We start from the raw sequence: 26,708 nt of genomic DNA on the forward strand, positions 1-26,708 counted from the left end.
TCTAGACCCGTGCCAAGGCCAAACCAGCCCTAATTTAGACAGCATCAGACCTCCCTATGGATAGCCACTAAGGTTGAGAGATATGGCCTAAAACAGGGGTCGGGAACCTTTTTGGCTGAGAGAGCCATGAAAGCCAAATATTTCACAAAGTATTTCCGTGAGAGCCATATAACATTTTTCAACACTGAAAACTAAATTTGTGCATTTTTAAGTATGACCAACATTTGTAGAGTATAATAAGTCTCTTCTTCTTTTTAACAACATTGTTATTAGAAAAGTTAACCAACAATACATATACTTCTTACCATTAATGCGACATCTTGAACAGGTGCGGTAGAAAACGGATGGTTGTATTAAAATGCATGAGAATGTTTTATAATTTGAACGTTATTTTTGAACCTGTGATTACCAGCGGAATTATTCATGACTTATCGTGTTAAGCAATGTCAGTTAAGATTTATCTGAGAGCCAGATGCAGTCATCTGCCTCTAGAGCCATAGGTTCCCTACCCCTGGTTTAAGCATTAGACACCTTTTTACCTGCACCCTGCCTCCCGCTGTTTCCCACATCTACAAAGCGATTAGCTACCAACTGCCACCTACTGATATGGAAGAGTATTACATGGTTACTCGGCATAGCTGGGTTGGTAGAGTGGCCGTGCTAGCAAGCTGAGGGTTCCAGGTTCGATTCCCGCTTCCGCCATCCTAGTCACTGCCGTTCTGTCCTTGGGCAAGACCCTTTACACACCTGCCCCCAGTGCCACCCACACTGGTTTAAATGTAATTTAGATATTGGGTGTCACTATGTAAAGCGCTTTGAGTCAGTAGAGAAAAGCGCTATATAATTATAATTATCTGAGAGCCATATGTAGTCATCGAAAGAGCCACATCTGTCTCTAGAGCCATAGGTTCCCTACCCCTGGTTTAAGCATTAGACACCTTTTTACCTGCACCCTGCCTCCTGCTGTTTCCCACATCTACAAAGAGATTAGCTACCAACTGCCACCTACTGATATGGAAGAGTATTACACGGTTACTCGGCATAGCTGGGTTAGTAGAGTGGCCGTGCTAGCAAGCTGAGGGTTCCAGGTTCGATTCCCGCTTCCGCAATCCTAGTCACTGCCGTTGTGTCCTTGGGCAAGACCCTTTACACACCTGCCCCCAGTGCCACCCACACTGGTTTAAATGTAACTTAAATATTGGGTGTCACTATGTAAAGCGCTTTGAGTCACTAGAGAAAAGCGCTATATAGATATAATTATCTGAGAGCCATATGTAGTCATCAAAAGAGCCACATCTGGCTCTAGAGCCATAGGTTCCCTACCCCTGGTTTAAGCATTAGACACCTTTTTACCTGCACCCTGCCTCCCGCTGTTTCCCACATCTACAAAGCGATTAGCTACCAACTGCCACCTACTGATATGGAAGAGTATTACACGGTTACTCGGCATAGCTGAGTTGGTAGAGTGGCCGTGCTAGCAAGCTGAGGGTTCCAGGTTCGATTCCCGCTTCCGCCCTCCTAGTCACTGCCGTTGTGTCCTTGGGCAAGACCCTTTACACACCTGCCCCCAGTGCCACCCACACTGGTTTAAATGTAACTTAGATATTGGGTGTCACTTTGTAAAGCGCTTTGAGTCACTAGAGAAAAGCGCTATATAAATATAATTATCTGAGAGCCATATGTAGTCATCAAAAGAGCCACAGGTTCCCAACCCCTGGGCTAAAACATGGGTGTCAAACTCTGGCCCGCGGGCCAAATTTGGCCCACTGTGTAATTTCATTTGTCCCTTGAGTTAATATCAAATTAACATTAGAGCTGGCCCGCCGGTATTATCACCGCATTCACCGCTAATACTCATACTTGCCAACCTCCTGATTTTCCTGTGAGACTCCCAAATTTCAGTGCCCCTCCCGAAAATCTCCCAGGGCAACAATTCTAACTGAATTTCTCCCGATTTCCACCCGGATAACAATATTGCCGTGATGGCACTGCCTTTAACGTCCTCTACAACCTGTCGACAAGTCCGCTTTTTCTCCATACTAACAACGTGACAAATATGCGCCACACTGTGAACCCACACCAGACAAGAATGACAAACACATATTTCGGGAGAACAACCACAACACAACAGAACAAATACCCAGAACCCCTTGCAGCACTAACTCTTCCGGGACGCTACAATATACACCCAAACCCCACCTCATTATTTTATTTTCAAATGTATTAGCCTGTGAAAACATGTAATGTTGATATTTACCTCAGAAGGCTGCAAATAGAAATGAGGCATTACATTTTTGAATTAAATTTTATTAAATATACCATTGATGTTTTTTTGTTTTGTTTTCTGAAAGTTGATTTTGCACTATTAAGTTATATAAGCGTTGTTTGTTCCGCATTGAGTGTTAAAGCAAATCAGTGTAGCAAACTGAGCAATAATGAAGGTTTTATTCATGCACTTTTTCTTGCTACTTCAAGGCTTAAATATTTGATTAATTCGTTATTTTATTTTCAAATGTTTTATTGGCCTGTGGAAAAAGTTTATTTTGACAATTACCTCACGAGGTTGCAAATAGAAAAGAGGCATTCAATTTTTTATTCAAATATGATTTGATATGCAGTTGATATTTTGTAATTATTATTTGAAAGTGGATTTTGCATGTCACTATAAAGTTATATAAGCCTTGCTTGTTCAATATTCAATACGAAGCTTGTTTGGGTCCCTATTAAAAGGGCTTTGTTCACTTTTAAATTTTGGCCCCCTCTGTATTTGAGTTTGACACCCCTGGCCTAAAACTTTCATGCAATTCACGGTATTTTGCCCTGTCTTGAAATAACAATATATCAAGATATTAGGGGTGTGGGGAAAAATCGATTTGAATACGAATCAAATCGATTACGTTGTGCGATTCAGAATCGATTCTCCATCCATTTCCTACCGCTTATACCCTTTTTTGGGGTCGCGGGGGGCGCTGGCGCCTATCTCAGCTACAATCGGGCGGAAGGCGGTGTACACCCTGGACAAGTCGCCACCTCATTGCAGGGCCAACACAGATAGACAGACAACATTCACACTCACATTCACACACTAGGGCCAATTTAGTGTTGCCAATCCACCTATCCCCAGGTGCTTCTCATTTTTTAAAAATCGATATAAAAAAAAAATATATATATATTTTTTTATTTTTATTTTTTTTCATTAATCCAACAAAACAATACACAGCAATACCATAACAATGCAATCCAATTCCAAAACCAAACCTGACCCAGCAACACTCAGAACTGCAATAAACAGAGCAATTGAGAGGAGACACAAACACGACACAGAACAAACCAAAAGTAATCAAACAAAAATTAATATTATCAACAACAGTATCAATATTAGTTATAATTTCAGCATAGCAGTGATTAAAAATCCCTCATTGACATTATCATTAGACATTTATAAAAATTTTAAAAAGAACAATAGTGTCACAGTGGATTACACTTGCATCGCATCTCATAAGATTGACAACACATTGTGTCCAATGTTTTCACAAAGATAAAATAAGTCATATTTTTGGTTCGTTTAATAGTTAAAACAAATTTACATTATTGCAATCAGTTGATAAAACATTGTCCTTTACAATTATAAAAGCTTTTTTTTTTTTTTTAATCTACTACTCTGCTAGCATGTCAGCAGACTGGGGTAGATCCTGCTGAAATCCTATGTATTGAATGAATACAGAATCGTTTTGAAGCTGAAAAATATCGTTTTTTTAATCGAAAATCGAATCGAATCAAAAAAATCGATATATTATCAAATCGTGACCCCAAGAATCGATATTGAATCGAATCGTGGGTAACCCAAAGATTCACAACCCTACAAGATATATAACTTGGTACTTAAACAAGAATTAAACTATTTTAAAACGGGTTAGAAAAGCTCTTAATTTGGCTGCTGACATATTGTGGAATATCTGATTGTACCAGGGAAGTTGGCACTTTTTGTAAATTGTAAATAAAAACACGATACAATGATTTGCAAATCCTTTTCAATTTATATTCAATTGAATTGACTGCAAAGACAAGATATTTAATGTTCGAATTGAGATATGTATTTTTTTTTTTGCTAATATCTACAAACCCTGTTTCCATATGAGTTGGGAAATTGTGTTGGATGTAAACATAAACAGAATACAATGATTTGCAAATCCTTTTCAACCCATATTCAGTTGAATGCACTACAAAGACAAGATGATGTTCAAACTCATAAACTTTTTTTTTTTTTTTTTTGCAAATAACTTTCATGGCTGCAACACATGCAGATGTAGTTGGGAAAGGGCATGTTCACCACTGTGTTACATCACCTTTTCTTTTAACACTCAAACGTTTTAGAACTGAGAAAACTAATTGTTGAAGCTTTGGAAGTGGAATTCTTTACCATTCTTGTTTTATGTAGCGCTTCAGTCGTTCAACAGTCCGGGGTCTCCGCTGTCGTATTTCACGCTTCATAATGCATCACACATTTTCGATGGGAGACAGGTCTGGACTGCAAGCGGGCCAGGAAAGTACCCGCACTCTTTTTTTTTTTACGAAGCAACACTGTTGTAACACGTACTGAATGTGGATTGGCATTGTCTTGCTGAAATAAGAAGGGGCGTCCATGAAAAAGACGGCGCTTAGATGGCAGCATATGTTGTTCCAATACCTGTACGTACCTTTCAGCATTAATGGTGCCTTCACAGATGTGTAAGTTACACTAATGCACCCACATACCATCACAGATGCTGGCTTTTGAACTTTGCGTCAATAACAGTCCGGGTGACATGATGTCAAATATTTCCAAAAAACAATTTGAAATGTGGACTCTTCAGACCACAGAACACTTTTCCACTTTGTATCAGTCCATCTTAGATGATCTCGGGCCCAGAGAAGCCGGCGACGTTTCTGGATGTTGTTAATAAATGGCTTTCGCTTTGCATAGTAGAGCTTTACCTTGCACTTACAGATGTAGCGACAAACTGTATTTAGTGATAGTGGTTTTCTGAAGTGTTCCTGAACACATGTGGTGATATCCTTTAGAGATTGATGTCGATTTTTTGATTCAGTCCCGTCTGAGGGATTGAAGGTCACGGTCATTCAATGTTGGTTTCTGGCCATGCCGCTTACATGGAGTGATTTTTCCAGATTTTCTGAACCTTTTGACGATATTATGGACCGTAGATGTTGAAATCCCAAAATTTCTTGCAATTGCACTCTGAGAAACGTTGTTCTTAAACTGTTTGACTATTTGCTCATGCAGTTGTGGACAAAGGGGTGTACCTCGCCCCATCCTTTCTTGTGAAAGACGGAGCATTTTTTGGGAAGCTGTTTTTATACCCAATCATGGCACCCACTTGTTCCCAATTAGCCTGCACACCTCTGGGATGTTCCAAATAAGTGTTTGATGAGCATTCCTCAACTTCATCAGTATTTATTGCCACCTCTCCCAAATTCTTTGTCAGGTATTGCTGGCATCAAATTCTAAAATTAATGATTTGCAAAAAAAAAAAAAATGTTTATCAGTTCGAACATCAAATATGTTGTCTTTGTAGCATATTCAACTGAATATGGGTTGAAAATGATTTGCAAATAATTGTATTCCGTTTATATTTACATCTAACACAATTTCCCAACTCATATGGAAACAGGGTTTGTATATATATATATATATATACATATATACTTGTTTAAATTAATTTCAAGATGAGATTGCAAGAGGTAAGATTATTGCATGATCATTTTTTGCCTGCGGTGCCGCTCCTTTTGGTGTCGTTTTTCGCACAAACCTGCACACGTACAAACAAAACTCTGATTTAAAAAAAAAAAAAAAAAAAGATCTCCTCTTGGATAAATATTTAGTTTGTTACTAGGGTGTGAAAATGAATGACGTTGGCGAGGTGATTCACAAAACATGTCGATAACCTTCAAGTGGTACAGGACGTGAGTCAGGGCTCCTCTTTGGTAAGGCCAGGAAGAGGGACATGAGAACCGATAGAGAAGAAAGGACGGAAAAGCAGATAAAAAGTGAGACAAGGTTTAGAAGAAATGAGTAGTGAGCCGGCAAAATCATCTCAGAGAACGTGTCGTTCGAGAACTAAATGATCGGGGGAGGTTGTCCGTCCCAGGAGGCACAACAGGACTCAGCTGTTGCTCCACAGGCGGCCACACCCGGCCGAGAGAGACCCTATTTGTTGTCCTAGCTGGACTTTGGCGACTTTGTGCAAAAATGTCTTTTTTTTGCGTTCCTCTCTGATGGGGTCGTAGTTGGGAGTGTTGCGAGTGCAGGTGCTTGGTCGCATTATGAAAACAGGCAGGCTGTGGGGGGGGGTGTACTGGGTCGTGACCCCCCCAGCTGGGACCGTCCCACCAGCTCAGTTCCCAGCAAAAGTCCACTTTCTCTCTCTCTCTCTCTCGAGCCGTTTTCCACATGGCCGCCCTGTCAGCCACCCTTTGCCGTGCCCTGGTAACCCTTCTTCCCCCTCCGCCCATGTCCTCTTCCTGTTTCTTGTCCCACTGAGGAGGGCGCCTGCCCCAGGGGAGACAGAGATAGTGGCAAGATACGTGCTTTGGTTTGGGACCGGCAGGAGATAGAAAGTGTGAGCTTTTCATCGACTTTTATCCAGGTTTAAAGTCCATTTCTATAAAAAGAAGGTCTGAAAAAGACATGTGGTCTTATATTCAGGTCAATGCGGTATTTCTAGTTTCTCCATTGGTCAACCAAGTCAACACTTGAGTATTCATAGCCAGGGATTACCAACACTTGCTGACATTATCTTAGCCTCTATCCACCAAAGTAAACACATGCTAACATTAGCTTAGCCTGTATCCATCAAAATAAACACACATGCTAATGTTAGCCTAGCCCGTATCCACCAAAATAAACATACATGCTAACGTTAGCTTAGCCCGTATCCACCAAAATAAACACACATGCTAACATTAGCTTAGCTTGTATCCACCAAAATAAACACACATGCTAACGTTAGCTTAGCTTGTATGCACCAAAATAAACACAGATGCTAATGATAGCTTAGCTTCTATCCACCAAAGTAAACACACATGCTAATGTTAGCTTAGCCCGTATCTGTTGTCACGCCAAAATTCTTCTCCCTACAAAAACCTTCCCCCCCCATTTAATTCCGGGGTCATGATTAATACAGACGTTTTGTTAATGCTATATTATAAAAATACAGACGTTTTGTTAACGCTATATTATAAAAAAATAAAAAATAAAAATTTACAAACACAAGCTATGGGATGACATAAGAGGAAACGTGACCTCAGTGTTTTTTATAATATAGCATTAACAAAACGTCTATGTTTAAAATATAGCGTTATATTTTTATATTATAGCGTTAACAAAACGTCTGTATTAATCATGACCCCGGATGTAAATGGGGGGGACAAATTTGCCGTGACACCACCAACATAAACACACATGCTAACGTTAGCTTAGCTTGTATCCACCAAAATAAACACGTGCTAACATTAGCTTAGCCCGTATCCACCAAAATAAACACACATGCTAACGTTAGCCCGTATCCACCAAAATAAACACACATGCTAACGTTAGCTTAGCTTGTATCCACCAAAATAAACACAGATGCTAATGTTAGCTTAGCTTGTATCCACCAAAATAAACACAGATGCTAATGTTAGCTGAGCTTGTATCCACCAAAGTAAACACACATGCTAATGTTAGCTTAGCCCGTGTCTGTTGTCACGCCAAATTTCTTCTCCCTACAAAAACCTTCCCCTCCATTTAATTCCGGGGTCATGATTAATACAGACGTTTTGTTAATGCTATATTGTAAAAATATAACGCTATATTATAAAAATACAGACGTTTTGTTAATGCTATATTATGAAAAAAATAAAGAATAAAAATTTACAAACACAAGCTATGGGATGACATAAGAGGAAACGTGACCTCAGAAGTAAATGCGTCATCCCATAGCTTATTTGTAATTTGTCTTTTAATTGTTTTTTATAATATAGCATTAACAAAACGTCTATTTTTAAAATATAGCGTTATATTTTTATATTATAGCGTTAACAAAACTTCTGTATTAATCATGACCCCGGATGTAAATGGGGGGGAGAAATTTGCCGTGACACCACCAACATAAACACACATGCTAACGTTAGCTTAGCTTGTATCCACCAAAATAAACACATGCTAACATTAGCTTAGCCCGTATCCACCAAAATAAACATACATGCTAATGTTAGCTTAGCCCACATCCACCAAAATAAACACACATGCTAACGTTAGCTTAGCCTGTATCCACTAAAATAAACACACATGCTAACATTAGCTTTTTTTTTTTTGCCCCTGATAAACACCAAAAAGTCCCTTTCTATAACGCAATTGAGCTTCATTTCCCGTAAGAAAGTGTGATTGTGAAAGTAAACATTGAAGGGAGACTACATAAAAAGCATATTGAAGGCTAAAAATAGTCCACCATTGTTGCTGTTTCCACACAAGTCTACCGCTAATTAAAGCTTGAGGTGGGCCACATTGCCCATGACACTTTTATATAAATATGTTCCAAACATCAGAGTGATCCGACACGCCTGCTTCATTCACATTGTGCTGAAATCTTTTTTCTTTTCGGCCACACAGCTCCGTAAAATGTTCATCCAGGGATAACGGCGCCGTTCTCTTTTGCGTCATGAGCGACACACGCTCCTTCCTCCTGCCCTTTCTGTGTGTGTGTGTGTGTGTGTGTGTGTGTGTGTGTGTGTGTGTGTGTGTGTGTGTGTGTGTGTGTGTGTGTGTTAAAATGTGTGTATATGCGTATGTTTAATGTGTGGTTAAAGCTTATGGTTATAGCTATAACCATAAGCTATAACTGGTTATAGCTGCTTATAAACTGTTATAGCTGCTTATAAACTGTTATAGCTGCTTATGAACTGGTTTAGCTGCTTATGAACTAGTTATAGCTGCTTATAAACTGGTTTAGCTGCTTATGAACTAGTTATAGCTGCTTATAAACTGGTTTAGCTGCTTATGAACTGGTTTAACTGTTTACAAACTGGTTATAACTGTTTCTAAACTGGTCATAGCTGCTTATAAACTTGCTTATACAAATCTGTTATAGCTGCTTATAAACTGTTATAGCTGCTTATAAACTGGTTTAGCTGCTTATGAACTAGTTATAGCTGCTTATAAACTGTTATAGCTGCTTATAAACTGGTTTAGCTGCTTATGAACTAGTTATAGCTGCTTATAAACTGGTTTAGCTGCTTATGAACTGGTTTAACTGTTTATAAACTGGTTATAACTGTTTCTAAACTGGTTATAGCTGCTTATAAACTTGCTTATACAAATCTGTTATAGCTGCTTGTAAACTGTTATGTGCTTATAAACTGTTATAGCTGCTTATTAACTTTTATAGCTGCATATAAACTTGCTCATACAAATCTGTTATAGCTGCTTGTAAACTGTTATGTGCTTATAAACTGTTATGGCTGCTTATTAACTGGTTTAACTGCTTATAAACTGTTATATGCTTATAAACTGGTTATAGCTGCTTACAAACTGCTACAGCTGCTTATTGACTGGTTATAGCTGCTTTTAAACTGGTTATAGCTGCTTATAAGCTGTTTTAGCTGCTTATAAACTGCTATAACTGCTTACAATCTGTTATAGCTGCTTATAAACTGTTATAGCTGCTAATGAACTGGTTTAACTGCTTATAAACTGTTATATGATTAAAAACTGTTACAGCTGCTTATAAACTGGTTAAAGCTGCTTCTAAACTGTTATAGCTGCTTCTAAACTAGTTATAGCTGCTAACAATCTGTTATAGTTGCTTATAAACTGGTTATAGCTGCTTATTAACTGTTTTAGCTGATTATAAAGTTGGTATAAATGCTTATAAACAGGTTATAGTTGCTAACAAACTGGATAAATAAACTGGATAAAGCTGCTTATTAACTGTTTTAGCTGATTATAAAGTGAGTGTAGATGCTTATATACTAGTTATAGCTGCTTCTAAACTGTTATAGCTGCTTCTAAACTGTTATAGCTGCTTCTAAACTGTTATAGCTGCTTATAGACTGTTATAGCTGCTTGAAAACTGTTTTATGCTTATAAACTGTTATAGCCGCTTATAAACTGTTATAGGTGCTTATAAACTGTTATAGCTGCTCATAAACTTGCTTATGAACTGTTATAGCTGCATATAAACTGCCATAACTGCTTATAAACTGCCATTGCTGCTTATAAACTGTTGTAGCTGCTCATCAAACTGTTGTAGCTGCTCATTAAACTGTCATAGCTGCTCGTTAAACTGTTGTAGCTGCTCATTAAACTGTTATAGATGCTTATAAACTGGTTATAGCTGCTAATGAACTGGTTTAACTGTTTGTAAACTGGTTATAGCTGCCTATAAACTGTTATATGTTTATGAAATGTTATAGCTGCTTATGAACTGGTTTAACTGCTTATAAACTGGTTATAGCTGCTTATAAACTTAGATGATCTCGGGCCCAGAGAAGCCGACGGCATTTCTGGATGTCGTTGGTAAATGGCTTTCGCTTTGCATAGTAGAGCGTTAACTTGCACTTACAGATGTAGCGACCAACTGTATTTAGTGACAGTGGTTTTCCATGTGGTGATATCCTTTACAGATTGATGTCAGTTTTTGAGGGATCGAAGGTCACGGTCATTGAATGTTGGTTTCTGGCCATGCCGCTTACGTGGAGTGATTTTTCCAGATTCTCTGAACCTTTTGATGATATTATGGACGGTAGATGTTGAAATCCCTAAATTTCTTGCAAATGCACTTTGAGAAACGTTGTTCTTAAACTGTTTGACTATTTGCTCACGCAGTTGTAGATAAAGGGGTGTACCTCGCCCCATCCTTTCTTGTGAAACACTGAGCATTTTTTGAAAAGCTGCTTTTATACCCAATCATGACACCCACCTGTTCCCAATTACCCTGCACACCTGTGGGATGTTCCAAATAAGTGTTTGATGATTATTTGCAAAAGAAAAGAAAGTTTATCAGTTTGAATGTCAAATATGTTGTCTTTGTAGCATATTCAACTGAATATGGGTTGAAAATGATTTGCAAATCATTGTATTCCGTTTATATTTACATCTAACACAATTTCCCAACTCATATGGAAACGGGCTTTGTAATTAGTTGTTTGTTCTGTGCTAGTTATTTGATTCGTTGTTTGGTTTCCATAGTTATATTATTGTGGTGTCGGACACAAATAATCAGTGCCTCAAAGGGCTTCACAAACCATAACATCTTTGTTCGGAGTCATACGATGTGTTTTTGGGGGGGGGGGGTTAAAAATAGATGTTTGTCGAAAAAGGGAACGCGATTTTTAAGGTCTATGGCGTTAGTTTCGGGCAATCACAGGCAGCAGAAGCTGGTTGGCAGCAAAAAGGTGCTCCATCTGATCCCATCTCGGCCGCCTTGCAGCGAGTGTGGGATTAGAGCGCAGATATCAGCGGCAACCCAGGCCGCTACCAACAAACACTTTGGCGGGAGGAAGGACATGCAGATTAAGAACTGATGTGTGGATGACCGCCGTTCAAAGAGGATGTTTCTCAGGCAGCAATTGCCTTCAGGTGCCGCCCTGATAAAGATGGATGCTTTAAAGCGTCAACACGACCCTTTGGGCGTTAAACGTATCTCTTTCTAATGCAGATTTGCCAGCAAACTAACTCTACCACTACAACATGGTCAAAAGTACACTTGAGGAGATAAAGGGGAGGCCTTTAATCCCAGGAACTAGAGATGTCCGATAATATCAGGCTGACAATATTATCGGGCGATAAATGCTTTAAATGTAATATCAGTATCTGTTTCAAAAAGTAAAATGTATGACTTTTTAAAGGAGTGGTAGATGAACGTAGGGGAGAAGTACAGAGCACCAAGAGACCTTTGCGTGCCGGCCCAGTCACATGATATCTACGGCTTTTCACAAACACAAGTCATCAGCCATACAGGTCACACTGAGGGTGGCCGTATAAACAACGCCAACACTGTTACAAATATGCGCCACACTGTGAACCCACGCCAAACAAGAATGACAAACACATTTTGGGGGAACATCCGCACCGTAACACAACAGAACAAATACCCACAGTCCTTTCAGCACTAACCCTTCCGGGACGCTACAATATACACCCCCCACTACATTCCTCGGCAGTGCGCCTTAGTATGCAAAAAGATCAAAAATAGACCATTCATCTGCAATGCGCCTTATGTATGAAAAAAGATCAAAAATAGACCATTCCTCAGCAGTGCGCCTTATAGTCCAGTGCGTTGTTATATATGATTTTTTATTAAATTTTTAAACAGGCCATTCCTCAGCAGTGCACCTTATAGTCCAGTGCGTTTTATATATGATTTTTTATTTAATTTTCAAACAGGCCATTCCTCGGCAGTGCGCCTTATAGTCCAGTTTTTTGGATTGGTTGATTGAAACTTTTATTTGTAGATCGCACAGTTCAGTACATATTCCGCACAATTGACCACTAAATGGTAACACCCGAATAAGTTTTTGAACTTGTTTATGTCGGGGTCCACGTTAATTGGCAGTGCGCCTTATAGTCCAGTGCATTTCATATATGATTTTTTTTTTTTTTTTTTAAATAGACCATTGCTCAGCAGGAATCTTATAGGCTGGTGCGCCTTATGTATGAAAAACAGATTTAAAAAAATAGACCATTCCTTGGCCGTGCGCCTTGTAGTCCAGTGCGTTTCATATATGAATTTTTTTTATTTAAATAGACCATTCCTCAGCAGTGAATCTTATAGACTGGTGCGCCTTATGTATGAAAAAAGATAAAAAATAGACCATTCCTCGGCAGTGCGCCTTACGTATGCAAAAAGATCAAAAATAGACCATTCATCTGCAATGCGCCTTATGTATGGAAAAAGATCAAAAATAGACCATTCCTCGGCAGTGCACCTTATAGTCTGGTGCACCTTATGTATGAAAAAGATCAAAAATAGACCAATCCTCAGCAGTGCGCCTTATAGTCCAGTGCGTTTTTATATATGATTTTTTATTTAGTTTTTAAACAGGCCATTCTCGGCAGTGCGCCTTATAGTCCAGTTTTTGGGATTGGTTGATTGAAACTTTTATTTGTAGATTGCACAGTTCAGTACATATTCCGCACAATTGACCACTAAATGGTAACACCCCGAATAAGTTTTTCAACTTGTTTAAGTCGGGGTCCACGTTAATCAATTCATGGTAATCATTCAATGATTCAATTCAGTGTGTTTTATACATGAACATTTTTTTTAATAGACCATTCCTCTGCAGTGCACCTTATTGGCTGGTGCGCCTTATGTATGAAAAAAATATTTTAAAAATAGACCATTCATTGGCAGTGCGCCTTGTAGTCCAGTGCGTTTCAGAGATGATTTTTTTTTTTTAAATAGACCATTCCTCAGCAGTGAATCTTATAGACCGGTGCGCCTTACGTATGCAAAAAGATCAAAAATAGACCATTCATCTGCAATGCGCCTTAGTATGGAAAAAGATCAAAATAGGACCATTCCTCGGCAGTGCACCTTATAGTCGGTGCGCCTTATGTATGAAAAAAGATCAACAATAGACCATTCCCCGGCTTATGTATGAAAAAAGATCAAAAATAGACCATTCTTCGGCAGTGCGCCTTACAGTCCGGTGCGCCTTATGTATGAAAAAAGATCAACAATAGACCATTCCCGGCTTATGTATGAAAAAAGATCAAAAATAGACCATTCTTCGGCAGTGCACCTTACGGTCCGTGCGCCTTATTGATGAAAAAGATCAACAATAGACCATTCCCCGGCTTATGTATGAAAAAAGATCAAAAATAGACCATTCTTCGGCAGTGGCCCTTACAGTCCGGTGTCCCTTATGTATGAAAAAAGATCAAAAATAGACCATTCCTCTGCTTCTGTATGAAAAAAGATCAAAAATAGACCCATTCCTCTGCAGTGCGCCTTATGTATGCAGAGAAGATCAAACATAGACCATTCATCTGCAATGCGCTTATGTATGGAAAAGATCAAAAATAGACCATTCCTCGGCCTGCAGCATCCTTATAGTCCGGTGCGCCTTATGTATGAAAAAAGATCAACAATAGACCATTCCTCGGCAGTGCACCTTATAGTCCGGTGCGCCTTATGTATGAAAAAAGATCAACAATAGACATTCCTCGGCTTATGTATAAAAAAAGATCAAAAATAGACCATTATTCGGCAGTGCGCCTAACAGTCCGGAGTTCGCCTTATGTGAAAAAAGATCAAAATAGACCATTCCCCGGCTTATGTATGAAAAAGATCCAAAATAGACCATCTGCAATGCGCCTTATGTATGGAAAAAGATCAAAAATAGACCATTCCTCGGCAGTGCACCTTATAGTCCGGTGCGCCTTATGTATGAAAAAAGATCAACAATAGACCATTACTCGGCTTATGTATGAAAAAAGATCAAAAATAGACCATTCTTCGGCAGTGCGCCTTACAGTCCGGTGCGCCTTATATATGAAAAAAGATCAAAAATAGACCATTCCTCGGCTTATGTATGGAAAAAGATCATAAATAGACCATTCCTCGGCTTATGTATGAAAAGATGAAAATAGACCATTCTTTGGCATTGCGCCTTATAGTCCAGTGCGTCTTATATGTGAATTTTTTTATTTTATTATTTTTATTTTTATTTTTTTTTTTACATGCACCTTTCCTCGGCAGTGCACCTTTATAATCTGGTGCGCCCTATGGTCCGGAAAATCCAGTAATTGTATGAAAAAGTGTAGTAAATGAGGGCAAACATCAGCGTGTTGAAGTTCTTGTTTGGTAACAACTTTTCCTCAGTGAGTGAACTAGTTGGCTTCACCCTACTGCGTCTATTCATCTTACGTAAGACTCCCCCCTTTAACCCCCCGCCCCCCTAACCCCTTTTTATTTTTTTTTTCACAACCACACACACACACGCACGCACACACGAGTGCAACACGGGCATCCAGAAAGGCATCAGTGTCTTTTCAAAGAGCTCTTTTTTTTTTTTGCTGCTCGTCCTTTTAATGGCGGCCAGTGCTTTGATATGAATTTGCCTTCGCTCTCCACGCATGACCAGCATGTAGCGCGTAACGCAGCCCTGACCCTCCATGCGAGACAAATAACCGCCATGCACGTGTCATCACGCTGCAAGATGTCTCGTCCTGGCTCGGTTTTGAAACACTGCAAGCCAGCAAGCCGCATGAAAATGAGGCCTTATTTCTCCTCTGCAAAAATGTGGCATTCCACTTTCAAGCTGCACTTGCAAGGAATGCAGCATGGATGTGTCAAGTGTGTGTGTGTGTATGTTTGTGTGTGTCAGTGTGTGTTTGACATTCCAGCCAGTGTTAGAGGTATGCGAATTACGTCTTACTCAGAGGAATGTGAACAATCCACTGCTGCTGTTGTTTACTGACACGCTGCTGCCAAGGAGCTTTCTTTTACGTGTGTGTGTGTGTGTGTGTGTGTGTGTGTGTGTGTGTGTGTGTGTGTGTGTGTGTGTGTGTGTGTGTGTGTGTGTGTGTGTGTGTGTGTGTGTGTGTGTGTGTGTTACAGACAGTGTTGATTGAGGTGTGTTGACGCAGCAAAAAAGGACATTATGTTAATGAAGAGTTTCTGTCTCTGATAGTGTATATAATAATGTAAGTGCATCATTAAGCCTACATGAACTCCATGGTGTTCAGGGATGAAAAGTCTCTCCTATAGCTATTGTACTATTTTTTTCAGGTATAGTTTCATGAATCATTAGCAATGTAGCAGCCTAGTTTTGAATGGCAGGGTCCCTGCTATCACATGTTGATACAACTTATAACATTTACATAATAAAAAATCAACTACAGGCTTCCCCAATGCTGTAATACCTTAAGCATGATGAGTTGACTTGAAACTGTTTAATGCTGCACTTTTTATATGTAGAAGAAAAGTTGTCATTTTATTTCATCCAAGCTACAACTTGAGGCAGTTTATATGTATATATATGATATAGTATATATATATATATATATATATATATATTAATATATAATGTATATACTGTATGTATGTATATTTATATATAGTGTATGAATATATTTTTTATATGTATATATAGATATGTATACATGTATATGCGTATATATACATATATATATATGTATATCCATCCATCCATCCATATATATATATGTATATGTGTATATATATATGTATACATATTATGTATGTATGTATTATACTATATACATATGTATGTATGTATATATACATATGTATGTATGTATATATGTATATATATATATATATATATATATATATATATACTGTATGTATATATGTATGTATATATATATATATACTGTATGTATATATGTATGTATATAATATATGTGTATATATATATATATACTGTATGTATATATGTATGTATATATGTATGTATATATATATATATGTGTGTATATATATATATATATATATATATATATATATGTATATATATATATATATATATATATATATATATATATATATATATATATATATATATATATATATATATATATATATATATATATATATATATATATATATATATATATACATATATATTCATATAAGATCAAAGGTCATAATGTAGCTTGTTTTTAGCTGCACTCTAGCGGCCCAAAACTGCATCCAATGTTTTAAGGACGTGAATCCGAACCAAGATGGACAAGGATAGCTGAGATCAAAAGATGAAGAAAATAAATGCTTGGTACTTGGCAGTGCTCTAGCCACAATTTCAAAAAGTATAAATTCTACAAAATATAACACCTAGCAGCCTTGGCAGAGGACTAGTTAAGATCACACGTCACAGGGTTTGTTCGATTCTAGTCAGCGCTCTTGCAGCTAAAAATGTCAACTTTTACCAGCACCATCTGAACCAAGATGGCCGACAGTAACTGAGCTCAAAGGTCACAATGTTGCATTTTTCTAGTCAGCGCTCTGTCAGCATAAAAGTTCAACTTGTAAACTTGACCAGAAGCAAAATGGAAGGTCAGCTTGGTTACATGCTTCTAGTCGACACTCTAGCCACCAATAACACCAAGTATATTGATTTATATATCAATGGCAATTTACTATATTTGTGTTGTGTCACTTTTCTTGCATTCAAACAAGCTTTTTCTCATTTTTCTCATCAGATTTGGGACATGAGCGACGACGAGAGCATCTGAGGAAGCCAACACTTCAACATGTTTGGGTTTTACCTTTTGAGGCCCTGTATCATGTTTCTCATGCAATATATATTTGTACTGCATCCTCAGGTCCACATAGATGTTCTTGGTATGGAAATAAGCAAGAAATGTATTTGATCAAAATGTGTTTGCAAAACATCCGACGCTTCTCTGTGCACACTCTGTTAATAATACAATAAATAGAATATTATGATATATTTCTACATGTTTTAGTAGAGGCGGGTACAGGCAATGACATTTTGGACTCTCGGCAAAATGAGAATGAATTAGTAGAAATCAACTTTTTTGTTTATAATGTCAGCTAAAAAACTGTTTATGATATATTTGGACAGTGGACACGTGTTATTATGTCTCTAACAATGGACTTACATAAGAAATTAGCTAAGACAAGATTCATAATCATTACTTTGATGTGACTTGCACTCAGTGGAGCGACTAACTGTTTGCTTCCAGCGTACGCACATTATATGGCGGACATTATTTTGTGGTGTTTTTGTTTCGAACTATTCTCAATATGTCAGCTTGTTTTGACATTTGTCCGTCGAAGTACTTGTGGCTTGAATTATTTTCTTTTTCCGCGCTTTAAGATGAAATTCATCACCAACTTACGATGCATAAATGTATAGTGATGACGCAACCCCCGGACTTGGACGATGTTCACTCTATTTTGTGTTGGGGGGGGAAGCATGATAAAAGACATTAAAGGCCTACTGAAACCCCACTACTACCCACCACGCAGTCTGATAGTTTATATGTCAGGGGTCGGAACCTTTTTGGCTGAGAGAGCCAAGAAGCCAAATATTTCAAAACGTATTTACGCAAGAGCCATAAAAATTTTTTTTTACACTGAACACAACTAAAAGCGTGCATTTTTAAGTAAGACCAACATTTCCAGAGTACAATAAGTCTCTTATTCTTTGTAATAACAATGTTATTCTGAAGCGAATTGTGGAGGGGGCGTGGCCTGCAGGTCTGCAGCGTGTGCCAGGAACGGCCTGGATATCAGCGACAGGTGGCGCAAAAGGCCCACCTGGGCCTTGTTATCTAATCACCTGTCACTCTTGTTATAAGCAGCAGCCAGGGAGGAGAGGCGGGGGTTGGGGCTAGAGCAGGAGAACAAAAGAGAAAAATACAATTGCTGGAAAGCAACTGAGAGACTTTTTGAAAAATAAATATTGTAACCCTGAAACAGGCTCTCATGTCAGTGCTTGGTGGTCTGAAGAACCCTCAGGAGGGAAAGCCCCACACTAACCAATAACACCTGAACTGCTTGAACATAAAAAAAGCATGAGTGTTTTATATTTTCAACGTTATTTTTAACACTGTTATTACAAGTGAATTATTCATTACTTATCGTGTTTAGCAATGTCAGCTCAGATTATCCGAGAGCCAGATGCAGTCATCAAAAGAGCCGCATCTGGCTCGCGAGCCATAGGTTTCCTACCCCTGTTATATATCAATGATGAATATTAATATTGCAACACATGCCAATACGGCCTTTTTAGTTTACTAAATTGCAATTTTAAATTTCCCGGGAGTTTCTTGTTAACGTGTAATGATGACGCGTACGCGTGATGTCACGGACTGTTATGAATATGAGCGCTGCACACACACACAGCTAAAAGTCGTCTGCTTTAACGGCATAATTACACAGTATTTTGGAGATCTGTGTTGCTGAATCTTTTGCAATTTGTTCAATTAATATTGGATAAGTCAAAGTAAAAAGATGGGAGTTGGGAAGCTTTAGCCTTTAGCCACACAAACGCACGGTGATTCCTTGTTTAAAATTCACGGAGGTGAAACTTTCCTACGGATCAGAGCGGACATGGATCCCGACTACATGTCAACCAGCAGGTTTCGGTGAGAAAACTGTGGTTAAAAAGTCGCCACTTACCGGATATCAGCTGCCGTCGACTTCCCCTGGACGTACACTTCCGACTATCAGGTACTGTTAAACTCACTAAAACACTAGCAACACAATAGAAAGATAAGGGATTTCCCAGAATTATCCTAGTAAATGTGTCTAAAAACATATGAATCCATCTCAACGCAACGCGATTGCAATCACGTTTTTTTTTTTTCTAGTCCGTCGCTATCAATATCCTCAAACACAAATCTTTCATCCTCACTCAAATTAATGGGGAAATTGTCGTTTTCTCGGTCCGAATAGCACTTTTTGTTGGAGGCTCTCATTAAAAACAATGTGAATATGTCAGGAGCCATCAAACATGTGACGTCATCGTCTGCGACTTCCGGTAGAGGCAAGGCTTTTCTCCAGTTGCGAACTTTATCGTGGATGTTCTCTACTAAATCCTTTCAGCAAAAATATGGCAATATCGCGAAATAATCAAGTACGACACATAGAATGGACCTGCTATCCCCGTTTAAATAAGAAAATCTCATTTCAGTAGGCCTTTAAAGGTCCTTCGCATTAATCAGTACCCAAGAAGTAGCTCTTGGTTTCAAAAAGGTTGGTGACCCCTGCTGGGGCAATATTAGTGATCATGAATGTCCATATTTGGAGTTTGTAGCAAATATTGTAACCAAAGTAGATCCAATCTGTTTATCACGTAATAAAATGTCAGGATGTGTCTGTACTCACCTTGTCAAGGTAATACCTCGAAACCTGGGATTGTTCTCACTAAACACAGTTTTACTGAATTGTATACGTCTCCTGTGTTTTTGTGCATAATCAGCAAAAAGAGATTTGTGATTTCAAAGCTCTTTATTGTTCATGGAGGCTACTTTTTAACGTACAAAAAAAAAAAGGTGGCCTGCCAAAACCTTTTCAGTAGGAGACACAGCCACAAACTGGTTTAAGTACACACTCTTCCACTTTTAGAAGTGCACTATTTAAATGCTCGCCAAAATACTCATCCGGCAACAAAGCGGATGAGTTAAAAAAAAAATAATTAGATGGGGATATCATTTGAGTGGATGAGGAAGATGTGGAACAAGTGGGCAGCAGGTGGCGCTGTCCTAGTGGTCAACCGGCTCCTTTGAAGAAGTAGCGATTGGGGCTTTTTTTTTTTTTTCTGTGTTCCTGCACTTTTCAACCTTTTTTTTTTTTTTCCTTTTCCTCTCGCTTATTAACAAGACGAACTTGAATGAAACAAATGAAAAGATCAACTTTTTCCACCAAAAGACAAAAAGAAAAAGCAAATGATTATAATAAAGACAGAAAGAAAAAAAAACAATTAAATAGCTACAAATCATTAACGAATGAATTGCTCCTTGAAATATATCCGCAAATTTAGTTTTTCTCAGTACATCGTTTACGCACAGCGCAAGGATGCTCTTATCGTTACCTGGTAGAAAAGTGTGTGTGTCTTCTTGTATTTCTACCCTTTTTGAGACATCAGCAAGGAAAAGTACCTAAAAGTTAGGACCGGAATCACGGTCTCAATACGGAAAACCATTGCATCCAACAGAGAACCAAATACTAAAGTCTGTGAACATTGCTCCAAAGTCAGGATTTTTTTTGTTGATTTAAAAGAGGTGCTAAAACAAGACGGCGGGTAAAGTAGGACTTGCCGATTAATCTCCGGAAAAACCCGCCAGGTGAACGGCAGATTTTACGACTTCCGGTGCTGACGTCCCATATGTGACCGTAAGATGATTAAATACACTACGGTACTAAGACTATAGTGGCCATTAACAGTTAGCTTCTACAGCTGGGTTGCCCAAAGTGCGGCACATGCCATCTGTGGTCCGTGACTCGTTTGTCATCGGCCTTAAGCGCGTTACAAAAAACTAAAAATACAGACCTTATTTGCACCCCTGGTGGTGAAATCTATCAAAATTAGGGATAATCCCCAAAATGGAGGTCTTTTCAACTAGACTGTGTTGCTTTTAAAAGCGCTCCCTCTCTGGTCAACATATGAAATAACAAGTGTGTAAACATTGGAAGTGCTTCCCCCTATGGCCAACATATGAAATAACAAGTGTGTGTAAGAAATTGAAATGTGCCCCCATTAGGCAAAATTAATTAAAGAAATAAAATGGATACAGAGACATACCGTAATAAATTGAAGTATATAATGAAGATTAAAAACCAATCACTAACAAAGTTTTCAAAAAAAATAACTAAAAGCTTACCTTTTTTATATGTGCATAGTATGTATATATTATTAATGTTGTAAATACACATTTTTTATACATTTAGAAAGGGTGGTCCTAAAGAGGTAGGCATTTTTCAGAGGTCTCAAGAAGGTCAGAACTACATGTGTGTGTGTGTGTGTGTGTTAGGGAGCAGGTAGAAAGTCGGCAAACAACAGCGTGGCAGTGAAATGTTAACGATGAAAACAACAAAAATGGCGCGTTTGCCGAGCGCCTCGTCGCGGTGGGGATGAGGAAGCGGACATTGAACCAAACAGAAGCTCAGCTCCTGAACGCCTCACGAGAAGAATGGAATGTCTTCGCTCAATCTTCGCATCGGGACTTTTCCCCATCGGGGTGGTTTCGATGAAAAGGGCGTCATCGGTACGACAGTTCGCCTCCGGTTTTGAAATCCACCGGGTCGGTTTTGATATTAGTCCGAGGTCTAATGGACTGACATCAAAACCGGGGATTTCATTTTTAATGACACAATGTTATGAACAGAAAAGTAAGATCGTTTGTGTTTTGGTTGCTAATAAAACATGAGGGAACGCGACAATAACGGAGGACATCCCGACCTTTTGAACACGAACACGGATTGTCAACGTGGCAATTTCCTAGCCTCTCAGCGAACAATTACGCAGCCATTTAAAAACCGTAAGTTCTGAATGACAAACTGGGTTTGGATGAAAACAAATCGGCAGTTGACGGGTTCGAGTAGAACACAGATTGGTATATAATGGCTCTTTAGCCCCGCCTCCTAACCTTTGAAGATCTTCCACAGGGGTGTCCAAACTTTTACCAAAGAGGAAAATATTTTTATATTTATTATATATTATTATATTATGTATATATACACATATATATATACACATATATACACATATACATATATACATACATATATATATATATATATATACATATATATATACACACATATATATGTACACATATATATACATATATATATGTATTTGTATATATTATGTATATATACTGTATATACATATATATATACATATATATGCGTATATATATATGTATTTTTACATATGTATATATACTGTATATATATATACACACATATACATATATACATACATACATATATACATACATATACACATATATATATATATATATACACATGTGTATATATATATATATATATATATAAAGTCATAAAATATGTAAATTATATATTGTATTAATACAATTATTAGGCAATTTAATAACTTGTATTGTGTATTTTTAAATATTAATAAAAAATACATATTTTTTTATGTATTATAAATAATTACATATATTATGTATACATCATATATATTTTATAAACAGGTATTTTTCTGTACACATTGCTGATTCATTAGTTTTGGGACAACGACCGTTAAAAAAAAAATCAGACTTAAGGCCCCTCCCCCACTCACAAGAGTGTCAAAGAAATATCGATATATATTATTTTTACTTTCAAAAGCTTAAATCCCGAGATCAGGCATTCCCAAACTGTGGTATATGTCCCACTAGTGGTACGCCAAATAATTACTTGATGACAGTGTTTTATTTTCCTATATTCAAACACAGTGTTACTGTTCAAACTGTGTGTAATGTTACAGTGACCAAATATATATATATATATATATATATGTATGTGTGGGAAAAATCACAAGACTACTTCATCTCTACAGAACTGTTTCATGAGGGGTTCCCTCAATCGCCAGGAGATTGAGGGAACCCCTCATGAAACAGTTCTGTAGAGATGAAGTAGTCTTGTGATTTTTCCCACGCATACATATATTCATGTATATATATATATATATATATATATACTACTTAAATAAAAGTTCTACCATGTTTTTAATGCAAACATAGGCCTACTACGCAACTGTATGTTATTGTTGATCTTTATCGCGGTACCTGCAGAGCCAAGTAGTACTTGGTGAATCAGGTTTGACGCCCACTTTAGTTTTATCCTTCGATCCGGAGTTTTTATTATTTTTTTGGGAACAATGACACTTTTAAAGTAAAAAACTTTCTTATTTAATTATCTTCAATTTTATGTTCATAACTTTTGTTTCATGTAGACAAAAGGCCCATTTTTTTGTAAGTCCATTACTTGTTATTAGTGTCAATTTTGCAACATTTCATTAAATGACACCTGTTTGCTCTTTTAGTTCACTTATGTTGTTTCGTGATAGTATTTTCTAAATCAAATAAGAGGCCGCACTTTGGACACCCCTGGTCTTCAACAAACGGGACTGTTACAGATGACAGCAGGTTATAGTAATGATTCACCAAATGTCAGTAAAATGGCAAAATTCCCCACTGATGAATCCAAGTAAGTGGGTTTAATGGGATGCAATGGATGGGTCTGAACTCCTGTTTCCATGCTAGTGTTGTATCGAGCAGCCGGCACATTGGGAAGTGGATTCATGAAGCCCCTTTCTTTGTGGTTCGCCTGACAAAATTCAGCGTCTTAACGTGTGTTTTGTGGCGATTCCAACGTGGACCAGCGCTTTCCATCGTTTTCAGCAGACTGCATTGCAAAATGATTAAATGTACTCTCAGGCGGAACGGGGCCGTGTGAATCCCTTCCCTGCTGCATCTTTCGGGAGCCGTTACCGAGTGGCGCACTCCTAAGGACGCCGTTCGACCAACAAATCGATTGTTCTTGTGAATTCCCTGCAGGAGGAATGTTTCGTCGTCCTGGCGTCGAAAAAAAAAAAAAAAAAACGAGTGAAGCGACGCCCAATGTTAACTTTGGCGGCGCCTGTCCGAGAAGAAAAAGGGGGTGTAACAACAACAACGAGGTGGTGTACGACTGATCCAGCAGTGAGTTTTTAGCGTGTGTTACTTACTTGCGAGCTAATTAGGTTGAAATGCTTACTAATAGATACCAGCTATTATTCAAAACAAAACACAAAAAAGACATGCATTAGTTTACCCTTCACACCTTAAGAAAAACCTAAAAAAAAAAAAAAAACACAGTGCGTTGTTTCGACAAAAGGGGGCGGAGCTACAGGACCGAAACTGGCGTGAGAGAAAAGGGAGAAAACGATCGGGAATGACGGAACTGTGTGGGACTAATGGACTGGAGTGGTTCAGAGGTTGGCTAGCGGAAGACTCGAGCCAGTCGAACGGGTGGGCGGGGCTTGGAAGCAACGGGAGGTCTTCGGCCTTTCTTGCTCGCTTCTTTTCTCTCGGATCCAGACACGAAACGACGACGACGAACGAAAAAAAGTGTAAAAACAAAAAAGGTGTTCGTTATGTACAAAGAAGGATGAATCCTCGTCACGTGACACTTTGTTATTGCTGGATTGGGAGGGGGAGGAGTGTGTGTGGGGGGGTGTAAGCAGACCAGGGCGGGCGCTCCCTCAAGGAGGCCGGGATGGGGGCGGGGCCTGTTCAGGAGACCAGGGAGGGGGAGTGGTTGTGGTTGATCATGTGACTGTCGGGGGAGGAGTTTGGGCTGCTGGCGGATGACGACGGGCTGCTCTTGTTCTTGATCTGCAGCCAGGTCTCGCCCAGCGCTTTGGCGAAGTGGTCGTCGACGGAGCCCGTGATGGACACCGAGTTGGTGGCGCTCGCCGCCGCCGCCGCCGGCTCCAGCTCGGGTTTGTAGTTCTTGCCGAGGCTGCGGCGGAAGTGCTCCTCGATCACGGGGTCGCACGCCGTGTTGGCTGCAAGACAGAAGACAGGAGGTGAAGTGAATTATATTTATATAGCGCTTTTCTCCAGTGACTTAAAGCGCTTTTATATAGTAAAACCCAGTATCTAAGTTACATTTAACTGGGAGCATGAGAGTACACTGCAAATACTGAAATCTAAGAAAGATGAAATATCTCAAATAAGGGTGATATTTGCATATTTTCTGTCTGGTAAGATAATTCTTCTCACTAAGCAGATTTTATGTTAGTCTTTTACTTGTTTTAAGGGTTTTGCTGCTAAATGATCTCAGTAAGATATTACAGCTTGTTTCCGACATTTTATGACCTATTTTGAGTAAAATATGCTTGAAACTATTTTTCGTCCAAGTGTCCAAAACACACCCAGCAATGGTGCACAGGAAGGCGGGGAAGAAAAGGGGGAAAAGGCGGCCAAAATGTTCAAAAAGTCCCAATTGTGTCCAAAATTCCTCCCCGGGGTTCCAGTCCCACGAGTCCCGCCGCCGGCCAAACAAGTCGCAGGATACAAAAAATGTCCAAAACGCACCCAGTAAAGTCCCACGGGAAGTAGGGGGGAAAAATGAGAAAAGTCAGCAAAAGTCCCCCCAAAATTTTCTAAATACCTACCGAAGTTCGAGTCCCAACCAGGTTCGAGTTTGAGTTTGAGTGCACACTCGAACCTGGGTGGGACTTTTGAACATATCCCCGACTTTTCTCACTTTTCTCCCCACCTTCCTGTGGGCCTTTGCTGGGCGCATTTTGGAGATTGTGGGCATCCCGGCCGGCGACGGAAATTGTGGGACTCGAACCTGTGTAGGCATTTAGAAAATTTTTGGGACTTTTGCTGACTTTTCCAACTTTCATGCCCCCTCCCCATGGGACTCGGGTGGGTGTGTTATGGACATTTTGGGCATCCTGAGACTTGCGCGGCCATACATAAGATTTTATGTTAGAGTGTTTTACTTGTTTTAAGTGTTTAGGTCCTAAATGATCTCAGTAAGATATTACAGCTTGTTGCTGAGATCTGATGACCTATATTGAGTAAGACATGCTTGAAACTAGAATATAAACTGTTGCAAAGCTGTGTCATCAACACTCACAAGTATAAAACAAATTTTTAAAGTAAGAATTTCTTATTTCAAAACAAAATCATGACTTTGACACAATTGTTTCTCATATTAAAACAGATGACAGCCAAATAGACTTTGACGTTTTATTTTCAATGGAACAATAGAAAATACGTACTCGTATAGTAGTACACTTGTTATTAGTGAGAATATACTTATTTTGTGGTATTTTTGGGTTCATTGAAGTTAGCTAATTTTACTTGTTTTGGAAAGTCTTGACAAGCCAAATTTTCTTGTTCTATTGGCAGATAATTTTGCTTAGTTCAAGTAAAATACTCCTCATTTTTGTATTTTTTTTCCCTCGTTTTTGAACACTGACTTTTTGCAGTGTAGTGTCTTACCCAAGGACACAACGGCGGTGACCAGAATGGCGGAAGCGGTGATCGAACCTGGAACCCTCAAGTTGCTGGCACGGCCACTCTACCAACCGAGCCATACCGCCCCGAGTGGGCGTGATTTTGAGGTGCGAGAAATGACGAGGTCAACGCATACTTTTGGAGCTGGTGGAGTTTATAGAATCGAGCCAAAACACAACACGATTTCCTTTTTTTTTTGCTT

At 38.8% G+C, this 26,708-nt stretch overlaps 2 protein-coding genes across 6 annotated transcripts in view; one reads left to right on the forward strand and one right to left on the reverse strand.

Annotated features, from left to right (window-relative positions):
* The window catches only part of atg7 (ATG7 autophagy related 7 homolog (S. cerevisiae)), a 188,895-nt gene extending 170,916 nt beyond the window's left edge, over nt 1–17,979 (forward strand). For both annotated transcript variants that reach the window (XM_061888129.1, XM_061888139.1), the window contains exon 19: nt 17,207–17,979. In XM_061888129.1, coding sequence (XP_061744113.1) covers nt 17,207–17,239 — 33 coding nt within the window. In that variant the 3' untranslated portion in view covers nt 17,240–17,979. The remainder of the gene's footprint in view (nt 1–17,206) is intronic.
* A 5,184-nt stretch (nt 17,980–23,163) lies between these two features.
* Nucleotides 23,164–26,708, reverse strand: part of vgll4b (vestigial-like family member 4b) — a 109,293-nt gene continuing 105,748 nt past the window's right edge. For all 4 annotated transcript variants that reach the window (XM_061888206.1, XM_061888231.1, XM_061888223.1 and 1 more), the window contains one exon: nt 23,164–25,038. In XM_061888206.1, coding sequence (XP_061744190.1) covers nt 24,764–25,038 — 275 coding nt within the window. In that variant the 3' untranslated portion in view covers nt 23,164–24,763. The remainder of the gene's footprint in view (nt 25,039–26,708) is intronic.

Source organism: Nerophis ophidion, linkage group LG02, assembly GCF_033978795.1.
Source record: "Nerophis ophidion isolate RoL-2023_Sa linkage group LG02, RoL_Noph_v1.0, whole genome shotgun sequence".
In the NCBI taxonomy this organism is placed as follows: Eukaryota; Metazoa; Chordata; class Actinopteri; order Syngnathiformes; family Syngnathidae; genus Nerophis; species Nerophis ophidion.